The sequence below is a fragment of the Saccopteryx bilineata genome, chromosome 3 (assembly GCF_036850765.1).
Source record: "Saccopteryx bilineata isolate mSacBil1 chromosome 3, mSacBil1_pri_phased_curated, whole genome shotgun sequence".
NCBI classification, from domain to species: Eukaryota; Metazoa; Chordata; class Mammalia; order Chiroptera; family Emballonuridae; genus Saccopteryx; species Saccopteryx bilineata.
In genome coordinates this window covers 235,052,382-235,068,176 of record NC_089492.1, presented here as the reverse complement: position 1 = coordinate 235,068,176, position 15,795 = coordinate 235,052,382, and the positions used below count along the sequence as shown (strand labels likewise).

Here is a 15,795-nt window from a genome sequence, read left to right as displayed (position 1 = left end):
TAAACAGGAAAGGATGTTAGTTAGTCTATTGGATGACTATGATTTTTTTTTCTATCTCAGTTTACTTTTCTGATTTGGTTTTTCTTCATTTCTGGATATCCACTTGTTTATTTTCTAATCCATTTTACGATATAGGAGAGAGACCTCCTAAAGACATTCAAAATCTCTTCTGATACATTTGTAACCTACATGATGACTTTAGAAGACCATTACCATTCTGATGTGGCATATCATAACAGCCTACATGCTGCTGATGTCGCCCAGTCAACCCACGTTCTTCTTTCCACACCAGCATTGGATGTGAGTAGTTATGATCTCTTTTGCATACCTGCCCATCCTCTTCAAAAAGTGCCATACAATATGTAATATATTTGCAGAAATAATATCATCAGATGACTGCATATTCTTGAACTGGTTCTTGATTATGTATAATACTTATCATTTGGGTTACTCATATCAAAGCAACCTTCCTTTTATACCCCTTGCAATTGAAAAATTGTTTAATTATCAAGCAATTAACAGGATACTTTATTTTTTATTGTATCTCTTGTATCTAATACGTGTTTAGTTCAGTGACTGGTATATGTTATATCCTCAACATGCATGTTCTGATCTGAACTGCTCACACCATCCCAGGCATTGTGAGGTATAGCACAGAAACATAATATAAAGTTTTCTGTCTAGTTCCTGTTAAAAATAAGCATCCATAGACTTATTTTCCTACGAATTCATAATACTGATTCTATGGGCTGAAGAAAAAGTAACTAAAAATCTAGAATTGAAAATTGGTAGACATCTTGCTGAGAGGTGACTGTGACTCCTTCCGCACCAGATTAATGCATTGGTTTGTACTGATATTAGCAGCACTGTGCCCGGCAGACCATGTTCCTCCTGGACATGTGGCAGTAGTGGTCAGTTTGTCCAAAGTGAGCGGCTCAGTGCAGGGAGGGACTGGCCAACCTTAACCCAGCCTCACCGTTGAAGGTAAATTTGGAAGGTAAATTTGGAAGGTGAAGAAAGATTAAATAGATCATAATTCTATTGCTTGGGTTTCATATTTTTTAAGAGAAGAAATCCAGGAAGACTTGTGAAAGTGAGATAGAATTAAGGCTCTTCTATTTCCCTGAAGGAAATATTCTGTGTAAATGTCAGAATAGACCAACACTGTTTATCAGCCAGAAAAATACATTTTTGCCAGAAGGAATATATACTTATATAAAGATGAAATTTAAATCATCGTGTACCAGTGAGGGCACAGGCTTCATGACATGGCATGCAGGAATTGAGCAGTGGGGCACTGGGTTTCACTTCTTAGAATTGTTCTTAAATCTTGCCTCTAGTAAACATTTAGTGGATAGGCACTAAATGAATGGACGAATGAATATATGAAATCTTCTGACCACACAGCAAATTTAGTTGTGGGAAATAATTGACTGCCAGTTTTATGAGTCTGGAATTTGGCCTTTGTTCTTGAAGTTGTGCAGCCTGAAAACTATCTCAGAGCACAGATGGTCTGATTAGTTTCTTTAACTTGTGTGTGCTTGTGTTATATAAGCACCATTTTGCCATACCACTTAGCCAAGAAAAACACAGCGGGTACCAGCTGATCGTTCACAACCAGCATTGTACGGAGGCCTTCCCGGGTCTCAGTCTGTGGGCGTGGTCTCCAGCCGCCCCTCCTTTCACATGAAACCTTATGGGGATGGATGGAATCTGCATTTAATTAAAAATACTTATGATACCCTATAAAAATCAACAAACAGTCCTCCTCCCAACAAGAACGCAATGGGATACTCTAACATGAAAGTGAATAAACAGGATTGGCAGATGGAACAGGGAGTTGAATGTGTTCATTTTGCTCTGCAGGCTGTATTCACAGATTTGGAAATCCTGGCTGCCATATTTGCAGCTGCTATTCATGATGTTGATCATCCTGGAGTATCCAACCAGTTTCTCATCAACACAAGTGAGTTCACCACTAGAAAAGTCATTTGAGATAATTGTATGAGTCACTGCTTAATTTTTTTTTCCCTCCTAATGTTTTTGTTATAGACAATAATAAAAGTGATAATGAGGTAATCCTTCCATTCCACTCACACTGGTCAGACCTTTCCTGGATACTGTGTCCAGTGGGGCAATATAATTTTTGAGCTGCATGGAGAACTTGCATGGGGTCAGAGGGGAGCCATAAAAAGTACTCAATGTTTGGAAAATACGATATGTGAGAAAAGAGTAACAGATGTGGAATTATCCAGTAAGCACAAGGAAAGAATTGGGAACAATGTGATAATGAGTTTCAGTATTATGCAAGGCTCTCACACAGAGCATGGTGACCCACTAATGTCCCTCTCTGCTGAGGAAGCAGGCCCAAATATTAGATCTGAGCCTGGAAACCTCTAAACAGAAATAAGACTCAGAGAAAAAGCACTGGAATGAGTTTCCAAAATTCATCCCCACAAACTCTCTTCCAACTGCATAAGTTTGATTATGGATTAGTCTGTAGTAGGAAGGATTGACTTTCACAGCTGGTCCAGCCTTGGGATCCTCAGCCATCCTCAATAAAGCTTTTGTCATGCTCAGAATGTTTAGTATATATGCTAATGAAAATTCATAAATTCTCTCAGTTAATGCACTATTTCTAAATGCCAAAAATCTAATTTTTTTGTGAGAATATTGGTTTCCTGTTTTCAGGATTAACATCAAATGCTAATAGTTTCATAGAAATGTTTGAGCTACTCACTGTAACAGACTCCTTGTCATACTTTATCGTCAGAATATCTGAGTCATCTAGGTGTCAGGTACCTTGTTTTTTACCTAGTCCTTATGGTGAAAGAACATAAACTTTGGGCAACTACTTGTCTGTGTCAGTTTATATCAGCTGACCTAGTGTGGAGTCATAAATCAATCCATGTACAGGCCAGTTACCTTCACAGAGAAAAAAAAAGGTCATTCTGTTACAGCCACTACAACATTACAACATATAAAGACATTTTACAGCTCTGTACCTTTGACCACAAGGGGTGAGCAGGGCAAGAGTGCTGAAATGACTATATATCCCATTACCTTTTCTGAGGATATAACTCCAAACACACAGTGAAAGCAATGGTGTGTGAGTAATAGCACCTGCAATTAGTGACATATTGCCATCGCTTGACCATTATTCTTGATTAAAAGAAAATATGACTTCATGAGTTTGATGACCATACTCTCATTTGCAGACCAGGGCTCTGCCTAATGAAAGATGTCTGACTTTTCTGTGTGAAAGGCAGTCTGGAAGCCGTAGTTTATATATCCAGATGTTGCCATCTTTGATGTATAAACCCAGATAGCAGAAAATTTGACATCAAGATTGTTCTAAAAAGTATTATTGTTTTGTTACCATGTTTATGGAATGCTTTAAAAAGCTACATTATTTGAATAAAATGAAATTTTACATTCACACCATTATCTTCTCCGAAAATCCAAAACTTGCAATTCACAAAGCTGGCAAGCATATAAAAAAGTCATTAAGTTTGAAAATCCTAATACATCTGATCAAGCTTAGTGGTATTCTCAGTTTTTTTCTATTCTAAAGCACAAAATGTGTGAAGACATAAAGGAAATTACAATCTGAGATAAAAATAGGATTTAGCAGCTGAAGAATGCTTGTACCTAATGTCAAATTCTTTATAATGTGAAAAAAGAGAAAAAGGATTTTAAAATTAATGAATTTTAAACAGAAAAAGTTTATATACTAATATCCACATTTTGCTTAGAAACTTACTGCATTCCTTTGTAGAGGGAGACTTTCTCTGAGGGGACATGACATGTGGACCTTGGTTCTTAAAACTATTTGACTAGAACTAGATCAGATTTCACATTAAGCTGATGCCAACTTTCGAATTATACCCCTTTTTATTAAGTCATTTTTTTTCTTGTTTATTAGATTCAGAACTTGCTTTGATGTACAATGACGAATCTGTGTTGGAAAACCACCATCTGGCTGTGGGTTTCAAACTGCTGCAAGAAGAGCACTGTGACATCTTTCAGAATCTCACCAAGAAGCAGCGTCAGACACTCAGGAAAATGGTTATTGATATGGTAAGGCTGCAGCCTCTCTGTGTGCCTCTCTTCCTCTTACTGTCGCAGGAGGAAAAATCACATTCTCACTGACAAACTTGAGTTCATTGAGTATTTTTGTTTTGTTTTTGCCCAAGGTGTTAGCAACTGATATGTCCAAGCATATGAGCCTGCTGGCAGACCTGAAGACAATGGTAGAAACAAAGAAAGTTACAAGCTCAGGAGTCCTTCTGCTGGACAACTACACTGATCGTATACAGGTATTTTATAAAAGTCTTTGATCTGACACAAAGCCAAACCAAACAACAATTTAAATAAAATGAAAAGAAACTTAAGTTAGTTGCATGTCCCAGGTTATTACTATAACTTTGGGCTTATTTTAAGAACAAAGTAAGCAAACTTAGAAATAACTAAAGAAAACATTACAGCTTATTCTCTAATTTACGAGGAAAAACATAACCCCAATTATGGAATTGCTTAGTTCTAAAAATAAATGGCAAGATCTATCTGTAATAGAGTGTACGTGACTGCTGGTCCCTAAAACTTATGTTTGGATATAAATACCATTGACTTGCTGTTTGTGAAGTCTGTTTTGGTTATACAAATTACTATCAGCTGGTCTCCTCTTTGGACAAGTGGAAAATGTGAAGAGATCGACTTTGAGTAATTCTTAGCATTTTTTTCCAAAGTGAGGAAAGGAAATGATGGCAATATGTGACCTCTAATGTCCTTTCCAGTTTTTATATCCAATGACCATCAATTTAAAAAGACACACATTTTCCCTTTTGGGACTCCTATACTGGTAAATAACCAACTCTGACCAGCACCATTGTGAGTCTGCTTTTTTGGTGCACACATTATAATTATAATGTAACTAAAATGTTCTTGGGTTTGGTACCAAGTGTACTAGTACAAGAGGGATGAGATGTTCTGGTAGTATTTATACCTTATTTTATGGGATTTCCAAAACTTGATGATTTCAGGTCCTTCGCAACATGGTACACTGTGCAGACCTGAGCAACCCCACCAAGTCCTTGGAATTGTATCGGCAATGGACAGACCGCATCATGGAGGAATTTTTCCAGCAGGGAGACAAAGAGCGGGAGAGGGGAATGGAGATTAGCCCAATGTGTGACAAGCACACGGCTTCTGTGGAAAAATCCCAGGTATCTAACAGAAGGTTTTCAAAATATTTGTGAGCTTTGCTGGTGGTGGAACTGGAGGGTTCTGTTTAGTTCTTTTTTTTTTTTTTTTTGTATTTTTCTGAAGATGGAAACGGGGAGAGACAGTCAGACAGACTCCCGCATGCGCCCGACCGGGATCCACCCGGCACGCCCACCAGGGGGCGACGCTCTGCCCACCAGGGGGCGATGCTCTGCCCCTCCGGGGCGTCGCTCTGTTGCGACCAGAGCCACTCAAGCGCCTGGGGCAGAGGCCAAGGAGTCATCCCCTGCCCCCCGGGCCATCTTTTGCTCCAATGGAGCCTCAGCTGCGGGAGGGGAAGTGAGAGACAGAGAGGAAGGAGAGGGGGAGGGGTGGAGAAGCAGATGGGCGCTTCTCCTGTGTGCCCTGGCCGGGAATCGAACCCAGGACCTCTGCACACCAGGCCGACACTCTACCACTGAGCCAACCGGCCAGGGCCTAGTTCTTTTCTTTTAATGGAATATATATATGAAATTATAAAGGAGCAACTACCCATTTAGTTTCATTATACTCACGACTCATTTGCCTTCTTCATTACACTCAATTTTATACAGTGAAGTTTGAACTATGTAGCCTTCAACAGTTTAGCTAGCTCTCTATGACCTTAACGCATCCAGCGATAAACGTGAACACTACAGCCTCCTTCACTCATCCATACAGATTTCTCCCAGCTCTCTCTCTACCCAGGATCTCTTACTTTTGCTCCCTGCACCCCATCTGTGCTGGCTTCATAATCAAGCACATTGCCCCCATCTTCAGAGGAAGTACATCTCATTCCTACAGCTCTCTTCTATCTCATAGTCCATGCTCCGTCCTGTGTCCTCCTCCAAGATTACATCTACACTCTGACAATATGCTGTCATTTTCTGATTGTATCCAAAGTTACAAATTCCCTGTGGGCTGAGGACTGGAAACAATATACAGGAGGCAGTGGCATTCAGAAATGCCCCAGAGGCCTCTAGCTGCATAGAATGTAGTGCCAACAAGTGCAATTATCCCTACAAAGGTTTAGGGCCTGTGGCAATGTTATTTCTTTTCAGGACAACAAATGGCCTGAGCCGGGTGGTCAGGACTGAGAATGAGTCTATAGGATGTGCAGGGTCTTTATCACACAAGCCTTCAGAGTATTTTTGTTTGTATTTATCCTCCTTCCTCACTACCTGCTACCCCCAAGTTTACATACACCTGTAATGTACAGTTCCTTTGCAGTTATTGTTTTGTTGCTTCTTTTAAAAAAAACCAATCATATGAGTTTAAAATCTGTGAAAGTGCCTAAAAATCTAATATGCTTTAAAAATGCAAGATAACATTAATTTAGGGACAATTTAAATACCCCTAATGCAGTGATTTTCAACCCTTTTTATCTCATGGCATACATAAACTAATTACTAAAATTCTGTGGCACACCAAAAATATATATATTTTTGCTGATCTGACAAAAAAAATAGGTATAATTTTGATTCGTTCACACCGGATAGCAGCTGTCGGGCTTGCGGTTGTCATTTTTTTAATTTGACAATCTAAGGGAAAAGAGGCCAGTGCCCATGACTAGGCAGTTATTGCATGTTTTAAATGTTCTGTGGCACATGAGTTGAAAATCGCTGCCTTAAAGCCTTACTTAGAACAAGACAGTAGTTAATTAATTAGTGGGAATAATTAATACAGTGATGTTTTTCATTTAGCTAGTGTCTCTGAAGTTTTCCACGTATTTTTTCATACATTATCCTATTTGAAATTTGAACCTCCACACAGCCTTGCGAGACAGACACAACATGTATTTCCCCAGTGTATCAGGTGAAAAAAAAACTGTCCTCTTGGTCCATTTCACCAGCTCTTCAGTGACTCAGCCACCCTCCACCCAAAGCGATTCACTCCATCACTGTGAACAGGTCTCTCTGGGGCCCTGACACCATGGTCCACCCAGGTGTTTCCACAGATGCGCTCCAGTGTCCCTTCTCTGTGTAGTCTGGCAATCAAGCCCTTGGTTAGATGCTTTTCAGGATTTGTAGAGCTCTCTCTTCCCAGGACCAGGAAGTAAGAAACTAGAGGCCACCTTTTGAAAAATGCTGAGCATTTAGCAGAAGCAAAACAAATGAAGAAAGGAAATGACTGCATTGTGTTCAGCTGATTGAGCTTGTTTTTTTCAGGTCCCTGGAAAACACCTTGAAAATAGTCACTAAAATCCATTAAACACACATAATGAAGAAAAAGAGATTAAAAAAAAAAAAGGTGTGGGTGAAAGCAAGAGAAATACCTGAATCACCTGCAGTCTGGTTCTGAAAACCAGTGCAGATTAGAGGTGCCCTATTTTTCATGTTGAATTCTGTTTGTTAAAACTACAGAAGCACCAGAGAAAAGACAGATGATGATTGATAGATAGATAGATAGATAGATAGATAATAGAGGATAGGTAGATGATAAATAAACAGAGAGATGTAAAAGAGTCACATGTGACTAAGATTCTTTAACAGGGTACAACAAGAATGTTAATAAAAGGAAGTTTCCAAGAGTGTGGAAAGGTAGCTACATAGTATCCCCATGGGTACCTATAAATTGCCCTTGCTCATCTCCCCCTGAATCCCGACCCAGCATCTCTCCAGGTCCCGAGACCATGACAGGGGAATTCCATTCTCTCATCCCACTTCTGTTTATTCTTTCCCTCAACCTGCCCCCACTCCCACTGTTTCCTGTTTGTCTCACAATGAGGAGGTCAGCATATGGCCACAGAGCCAGCTCAAGCAGGATGCACAGCCCCTGTGTAAACCATCGCAGAGCCATAAGCCTCACATTCATTCACAGGAACACCAGCACAGGAATGGCTTCATTGTTTTTATTTTCCCTTCTTTCCCCTGCTGGAAATGACTGCGGGCCCTATAATTGCAGATGTGTCCACAAAGGGGATCGTTTTTTGGTTTAGGAGCTTGAAGTATTTTCAGATGTTTTGCCAAACTCATCTACAAACCAAAAGCATTCCGCGGAACTCGAGATGTTTCAGAATAGTCAGGGGCTGGCTCCCTTTCATTTTGGAACAGCAGCCTATTTTCAAGTTATCAGGGAAAGCATGTTGAGTCAGAGCCCATTGGACCTGGGGCTTCCTTCTTCGGAGAATGACTCACAGAATCCAAGTAGTGACAAAGTCATTCCCAGCCAGGGTTACGTCCAGACTTCTTATCTGGCGCACGGAAAAGGAAAAGTCGTCAGTCAGAGTGAGACGTGCGACGAACACAGGCTTTGAAATCAGACAAAGCCGGACCAAGTGCCAGCTGCGCCACTCGCCGCTCTGCGGCCTCTGTCAAGATATTTAATCTCAGGGAGTCTCAGCTTCCTCCTTTGTAAATAGTGGATAACAATATTTACTTTGCAAGATTGAGAGTGATAACATATATTATGTCCAAGATATATCGTACAGTATGTGCTCAAATAATGGAATCCATTATTATGGATCTCTCTTGGGTTGTTGTCGCTTTACTTTTGCATAAAAACTGGGACAGTTTGTTTGGTTTTCAAGGGTCAATCACGATAACAGGCGTGTAACTTTATTTTTCTCCAGGTTGGTTTCATTGACTACATTGTCCATCCACTGTGGGAAACCTGGGCAGATCTGGTACAGCCTGATGCCCAGGACATTCTGGATACATTAGAAGATAACAGGAACTGGTATCAGAGCATGATACCCCAGAGTCCCTCCCCACCACTGGACGAGCAGAACAGAGACTGCCAGGGACTGATGGAGAAGTTTCAATTTGAACTGACCCTGGAAGAGGAGGATTCTGAAGGACCTGAAAAAGAGGGAGAGGGACATAGCTATTTCAGCAGCACAAAGACAGTTTGTGTGATTGACCCAGAAACTAGGGATTCACTGGGAGAAACTGATGTAGTCATTGGTACAGAAGACAGGTCCCCGATCGACACCTAATCTCCTTCTCTGTGTGGAGATGAACATTCCACCCTTGACAAGCATGCCAGCTGTATGGTAGGGCCAGCCCGCCATGGGGGCCAAGGCCTGCACAGGACAAGGGCCATGTGGCTTTTCCAGTTACTTGAGTTTGGAGCCAGAGTGAAAGACCGTGAAGCAAACAGCAGCTCAGGAAACTCCACAGTTGACTTGCCTTGCTCTCAAGCCTGGTGGAGAGCTGAAGCTTTATGTGGTACTGGAGGCCAAGTTCAGATCACGACTAAATGGCTTGAAAATAGAAGACACAAACCTGAGAGATTTTTTCTGCACTAAGTTTTGGGAATCTGTCCCCTCTAGTGACTGAACTGATTAATCCGTTCATTTATAAACCTGCTCACCTGTCCCTTTGTCTGCCAACCTGTGTGCCTTTTTTGTAAAACATTTTCATGTCTTTAAAAATGTCTGTTGAATACCTACAGTGTAGTATCAACTTCTACACAGATAAGCTTTCAAGGTTGATACAAACATTTTTGACTCTTTCTGGGGGGGGAAAAAAAAAGGAAAGAAAAGTCTTCCTTCTTTCTTGGGCAATACCTTTCACTTTACTACCGTTACCTTTGCAAATAGAAAAGACACACTTCTAACCACATTCGATTTCCTTCTCCTGTTGTCCCTTCCAGCTCCACAGTTGCCCTTCCAACTTTCTCTCTGTTTGCTTGCTTTGAACAGTATTTTTTTTCTCCTCTGGAATTTTACATTTTTGCCGACAACAGAATCAATTTGAACAGACTAAGAGATAGGAAGAGGAAGTTGTGTTGTTCACAGTCACAGTCTGTATAAGATTCAGCTTAACAAAGCAGTGTGTCCCGTTGTGTTCTGAACCCCTGTGCCCCCGGAGCTGCACGGCTCCGTGCTGTCCTCTCACTCTTCTCACCACTCTCACACCCAACTATGCCGTTTTCCATTCAATGCTGCCGTCTTTCTCTTGCACTACCTTCTGCACTAACACCTCCATTTCTGTTTATAGCAGTGTATTTATTACTTATTGTATATAATGTAATTTTTGTAAGTTATTAATTTATATATCTAACATTGCCTGCCAATGGTGGTGTTAAATTTGTGTAGAAAACTCTGCCTAAGAGTTGCAACTTCTCTTGTAATGTTTTGTATGGTGTATTATATAACCTGAACATCGCTAAGAGAGACATACGGGCCCCTCACCGGAGAGGACATCAGTGGGCTTTCACTCAGAGGGTCTGCCCTTTTCCCTGTCTGAGTTGCCAATACTGCGCAACCCTTTTACAAACCAGTTTTGGAAACAGGATTCTCACATTAGATACTAAACAGTTTATACTGAACTTTTTCTTTTGTATAGCTTGATAGGGGTAGGGGGCAACAGGATGTGGTTTTCTCCCATGTTCTATCCAAATCTGTGTACACATGAGTTGGGTTATAACTGGGTTCTATTATAATTGTGGTTTCAGTTTAAAAAGCAACAACACTACATTTGCACACAGATGGTCCTTCTGAGTGTTCCTGAGCTACTGACTTTGCAAAGAAAGCCTCCTGCCTGCCATTAAGCAGGGATGTCATGTTCCAATTAATTACAAAAGAGAATAAAACAATGTGAATTTTACAATAAAATGTGAACTGATGTAGTAAATTATGCAAATGTGAAGCTTCTGATAACACTTGTTCGGCCTCTTACTGGCTTCAGTCTCAGTCTGTAAAATATACTTCATGCTTTCAGTTCAGCTTTGTGACTCAGAGCTATGGAAATGGCACCAATGTGCATGACCAATGGGTTTGTCTGTCTATGAACACTGCATTACTTCAGGTGGACCTTTTATTGTTTTCAAAAGTTTCTCACAATGTATGTTCTAGTACTATTATTATTATTATTATTATATATTGTGTTCAAATGCATTCTTAAGAGACTTTTCTATGAAGTGAATAAACAAAAGCATGATTAGATTAGACCGTAAGCCCAATTATTTGGGGTTAGCTCTGACGTATCTAAAGCAGATCTCTTTTCTCTTCTCTCCTACCATACCCCACAAAGAAAACCAACCGCTTTGCTTCACCACTATCAAAACTGAAGTTTCAGAATTTGTGTCCAGAAAGTCCCCGAGCTTGCGACATTACACATTTTCTTAGCAACAGTTCACTCAGCTCAGTGGTGCAAGCAGGGAGCCAGTGAAGGAAAACAAAAACCACCATATGACTCTGAAGATTTTAATCTACTAGATAAAAAAAGGGAATCTCCAGCTTGGCTGGATCCTTTCAAAGGTGAACCACAGAATCACAGATCGTTAGCCTACTGTAGTCAGATGGTCCCACCGGTCATTTGGTACATGAGAAATCTGAGGTGCAAAGAGTTCTCTTCAAGTACAGTCCCCAGAGTCTGCTGTTAATCATACGGCTAAGCTTTTCTTTCTGGGAAAAACTATGTGAACCTTGCAAGCAAAATACTTAAATATTTTGTTGAAATCTTCAAGTCAGCTTTAAAAAATAATTATCCTGAGAAGTTGTGTGTGTGTGTGTGTGTGTGTGTGGTGACAAAGTTTGCAAATAAGAATCAGTGACTGGCCTGTGATGTTTTAATGACAGGGTAGTGGTTTGTGAACACCTAAGAGGGTTTGCTCTAAAAGAACTCACACAATAGACTGAAATTACAGTATTTCTGTATAAAGCCAATTGGAGGCGAGGCCACATTGCAGAACCAGCTTGCCTGCTGGTTTCAGAGCTAATATTTATAGCACTTTACCACCACCCCCGACTTCTGATTGCCAACCCCCCTTCCCTGAGCTCTTACTGATTGAGGGACAAAAATGAATTGGTTAGAAAAGCCGTAAGTGTGGCTTTTAACAACATATCTACAGCTATACATAAGCATAAATGTTTGAAGGTCTGCTTCTATAGAGAAATGGTGTTTTTTTTATGGTTTGTTTGTTTTCTTGTATTTTTCCGAAGTTGGAAATGGGGAGGCAGTCAGACAGACTCCCGCATGCGCCCGACCGGGATCCACTCGGCATGCCCACCAGGGGGCGATGCTCTACCCATCTGGGGCATTGCTCTGCTGCAATCAGAGCCATTCTAGCGCCTGAGGCAGAGGCCACAGAACCATCCTCAGCACCCGGGCAAACTTTGCTCCAATGGAGCCTTGGCTGTGGGAGGGGAAGAGAGAGACAGAGAGGAAGGAGAGGGGGAGGGGTGGAGAAGCAGATGGGCGCTTCTCCTGTGTGCCCTGGCCGGGAATCGAACCTGGGACTCCTGCACGCCAGGCTGACGCTCTACCACTGAGCCAACCGGCCAGGGCCTAGAGAAGTGTTTTTAACCCTTGCTGCATAATGAGAATAACCTGGAGGATAACTTTTTTTAAATATGGATGTTTGGGCTCCATCCTCACTTCATTTTTGTTTGAATTGTTTTTCGGTGGGGCCCTGGGAATCAGATATTTTAAACTGTTCCAAGGTAATTCTAATGTGTAATTGTGAGTAGAGAACCACTGTTCCAGAAGAGAGAAATGGGCTTGTAACTAAGGCTTTTGTCTTAATCCATGTGGGCTACTGTAGCAACATACCACAGACTAGCTAGCTGAAAAACAACTGAAATTTATCTCTCACAGTTCTAGAACCAGAATGTCCGAGATTAGGGCATCAATGTGTTCACATTCTAATGAGGATACATTTCTTTCTTTTTTTTAAATTAATTTTAATGGGGTGACATTAATCAACCAAGGTACATAGGTTCAGAGAAAACTTCTCCAGGTTATTTTGACATTTGATTATGTTGCATATCCATCACCCAAAGTCACATAGTCTTCCGTCACCTTCTATCTGGTTTTCTTTGTGCCCCTCCTCTCCTCCCACCCCCTCCATTCCCCTCCCCACCCGCCATAACCACCATACACTTGAAGGACACATTTCTTAGTTCATAGCTGGTGACTTGTTGCTGTGTCCTCCCATAGTAGAACGGACTAGAGATCTATCTGAGTTCTCATTTATAAGACCATTAACTCCATTTGTGAGGGCTCCACCCTCATGACTCCAGCTCCTCCCACAGGTCCCACCTCCTAATGTCATCTTTGGGGGTTAGGATTCCAACATGAATTTTGGGGTGATTCAAGCATTCACACCACAGCAGCTTTCCTTCCCAGCAACTGTATGCAGACATTGTGCACTCACCAGGGCGAGGCGCTGGTTCCGATACAGAGAAGAAACAGGGATCAGAGATGAATAAGACAGAGCTCTACACCCCAGGGGCATGCAAGCTGCTGCTGTTGCTCACCACTTGCTTTCCAGAATGCTAAACCCTAGTTCTGTTCTCAGGAAACCCACAATGAAGGTCAGTTCAAAAGAAAGTTAATCAGCTGCCTCCAGAACACTGGCCACCAGTATAACCACCTCCTACCTGCAACGGCACACCAGTGTTTCTGAGGGCAGTGAGAACCTGCATAAACAGAAATTATTATGACGTTTTTGCCGAGCCTGAAGATGATAGTACTTAACAAACTACATAGGAGCTTAAGGCTGGTTTATAGACTCAGGAACCTTCAGAGTTGAAATACATACATGTGTGTGAGCATGTATTCACATATAGGATGGCATTTTCCTAATATATCCCCACAGGCTAATTTTGACATAATTAAGTGGAGGGGGAGGGTCATAGTAATTCTCATTCCACTGAAGAAAGCCTAATTGAGTCCAAGAAAAAGAAGGTTTATTGAGTGGAGTTCCTTGCCATGTGGCCTAGGTTCTAATTTTAACTTTTCCATTTACTAATTGCCCAATTTTAGACATGTCACCTACTCCCTGGGCTTCAGTAAAATGGGAACTATAAATCTGTTAGAATGGTATAATAAACTCAGGCCTTTTCCCACCATTCCATCACTACCTCTCTGAGCCCCATGTCTTCCTCACTGATCAAATTAATGATCATATGAGCCTTAACACCTGTGAACCAAGATGTGGTAGGATTGCTGGCAAATCCCATTTATAATATAAACATGTTTTGTGCATCCTGTATCCCTTGCCATGAATTCTCCAACCTGGTTACCTCCCACATCAATCAAATCCCTCAACACACCTGATCAGGTGGTGGTGCAGTGGATAGACCATTGACCTGGAACACTGAGGATTCAGGTTTGAAACCCCGAGGTTGCCAGCTTGAGCGCTGGCTCACCAGCTTGAGCACGGAGTGCTGGCTTGAACAGATCATAGCATGACCCCAAGGTCATTGGCTTGAGCCCAAGGTTGCTGGCTTAAGCAAGGGATCAAGTGTCCAGCCATAGTACCACAGATGTCAGCTAAGACTTTGTTTCTTCCACACATATTTATAAAGTGCCAATTGAGTGTAAGGCGCTGTATAATAGACATGACAAAGTCACTGCCTTTAGGAAGTTTATATCTAAGTGGGGAGGAAAAAATAAAAAGATAAATAATATAGTATCAAATAGTGTAATGTATGCTATGAGGTTGCCTAGTGACAGTGGTTAAGAGCAATGGCTCTGAAGTTCACCCACCTGGCTCGGAATCTCCGCTTCACCCATTATTAATGGCCCAGACTCGGGTGTAGCAAATACAAGAGCTCTGAAAACGCAATGGGTTTGTCAACTTCAATGAACAGCAAGAAGTCCAGGTGAGGAAGAAGAGGAAGAAAGAGGATGGCAGCCAGGTCACAGACAGTCCTCAGGCGCTGTAAGGACTTTGGGAAGTCATTGGACCGTTTTAAGCAGGGAGCTAATGTAACCAGACCCACATTTCTACAAGATTATTCTATAAGGATAATAAACTGCATTGCATACAGAGGATCATAGAATTAAGGAGATTAGTTAGGAGGCTACTGCAATAGTCTTCTGAAGTGACAGGAACTTGACAAGTTTAGTGGTGGCACAGTTGTTGAGAGTTAGAAGACTTGAGATATATTTTTAAGCAGAGCCAACAGAATTAGCTGCCCTGTGTTTGGGGTCATCCCTGACCTCAAATGTGATCTCTTCAGTAGTTTTGTCAAGAAATCTGCCCACACCAAGCATGTTGTGTTTTTATAGATTTAATTGGAACTACAGAGTGTCTTGGGAGGTCACATTCCATAGCATGGTGCTTTCTGCTACCACACAGGTGCCATATTCCCTCTCTCCTTCAACTCATTAACCCTGCTTCTCAGGAGCAAAGTCAGTCATTCTTCCTGGCATTTGCACCACAGTTATCATTTGCTTTTTGTTGGTGGAGCATAATTTAGGGAAATCTATCTCACTTTGCAAACCAAAGAACTTCTCAACAGTTATTTTGTGCAAATACACATGTACACATTGCTCTCCTAAAAATTCAGATAGCAGAACCTTTTTCCATCTTATTATATCTCCCCCAATAAAAATGGGAAGCTCATTCACAAAGCTCTGAGAGGTGGCAAAGAAGACAAAGATTAAATGTTTCTTTGTGGCACTCAAGCCACCCCTACCTCCTGGCCCAGCCCAGCCCTGCTCGTGCTCTTTGCCAGCTTTGCACTGATGCTTGAGCATTGCCCTCTGCTCAGTGGGTGCGACTTGGAGTCTTGAGTGTGACTCTACCAGAGTCTCTTTCCTCCCTCCCTTCCTTTCTTCCTTCCATCCTTCCTTCCTTCCTTCCTTCCTTCTTTTT

General features: G+C 41.5%; 1 protein-coding gene across 7 annotated transcripts in view; it reads left to right on the top strand.

Annotated features, from left to right (window-relative positions):
• Window positions 1–11,131, top strand: part of PDE4B (phosphodiesterase 4B) — a 549,769-nt gene extending 538,638 nt beyond the window's left edge. For all 7 annotated transcript variants that reach the window (XM_066268958.1, XM_066268959.1, XM_066268962.1 and 4 more), the window contains 6 exons: window positions 136–300; window positions 1,867–1,966; window positions 3,926–4,080; window positions 4,197–4,319; window positions 5,043–5,225; window positions 8,813–11,131. In XM_066268958.1, coding sequence (XP_066125055.1) covers window positions 136–300; window positions 1,867–1,966; window positions 3,926–4,080; window positions 4,197–4,319; window positions 5,043–5,225; window positions 8,813–9,178 — 1,092 coding nt within the window. In that variant the 3' untranslated portion in view covers window positions 9,179–11,131. The remainder of the gene's footprint in view (window positions 1–135; window positions 301–1,866; window positions 1,967–3,925; window positions 4,081–4,196; window positions 4,320–5,042; window positions 5,226–8,812) is intronic.
• Window positions 11,132–15,795: the final 4,664 nt, after the last annotated feature.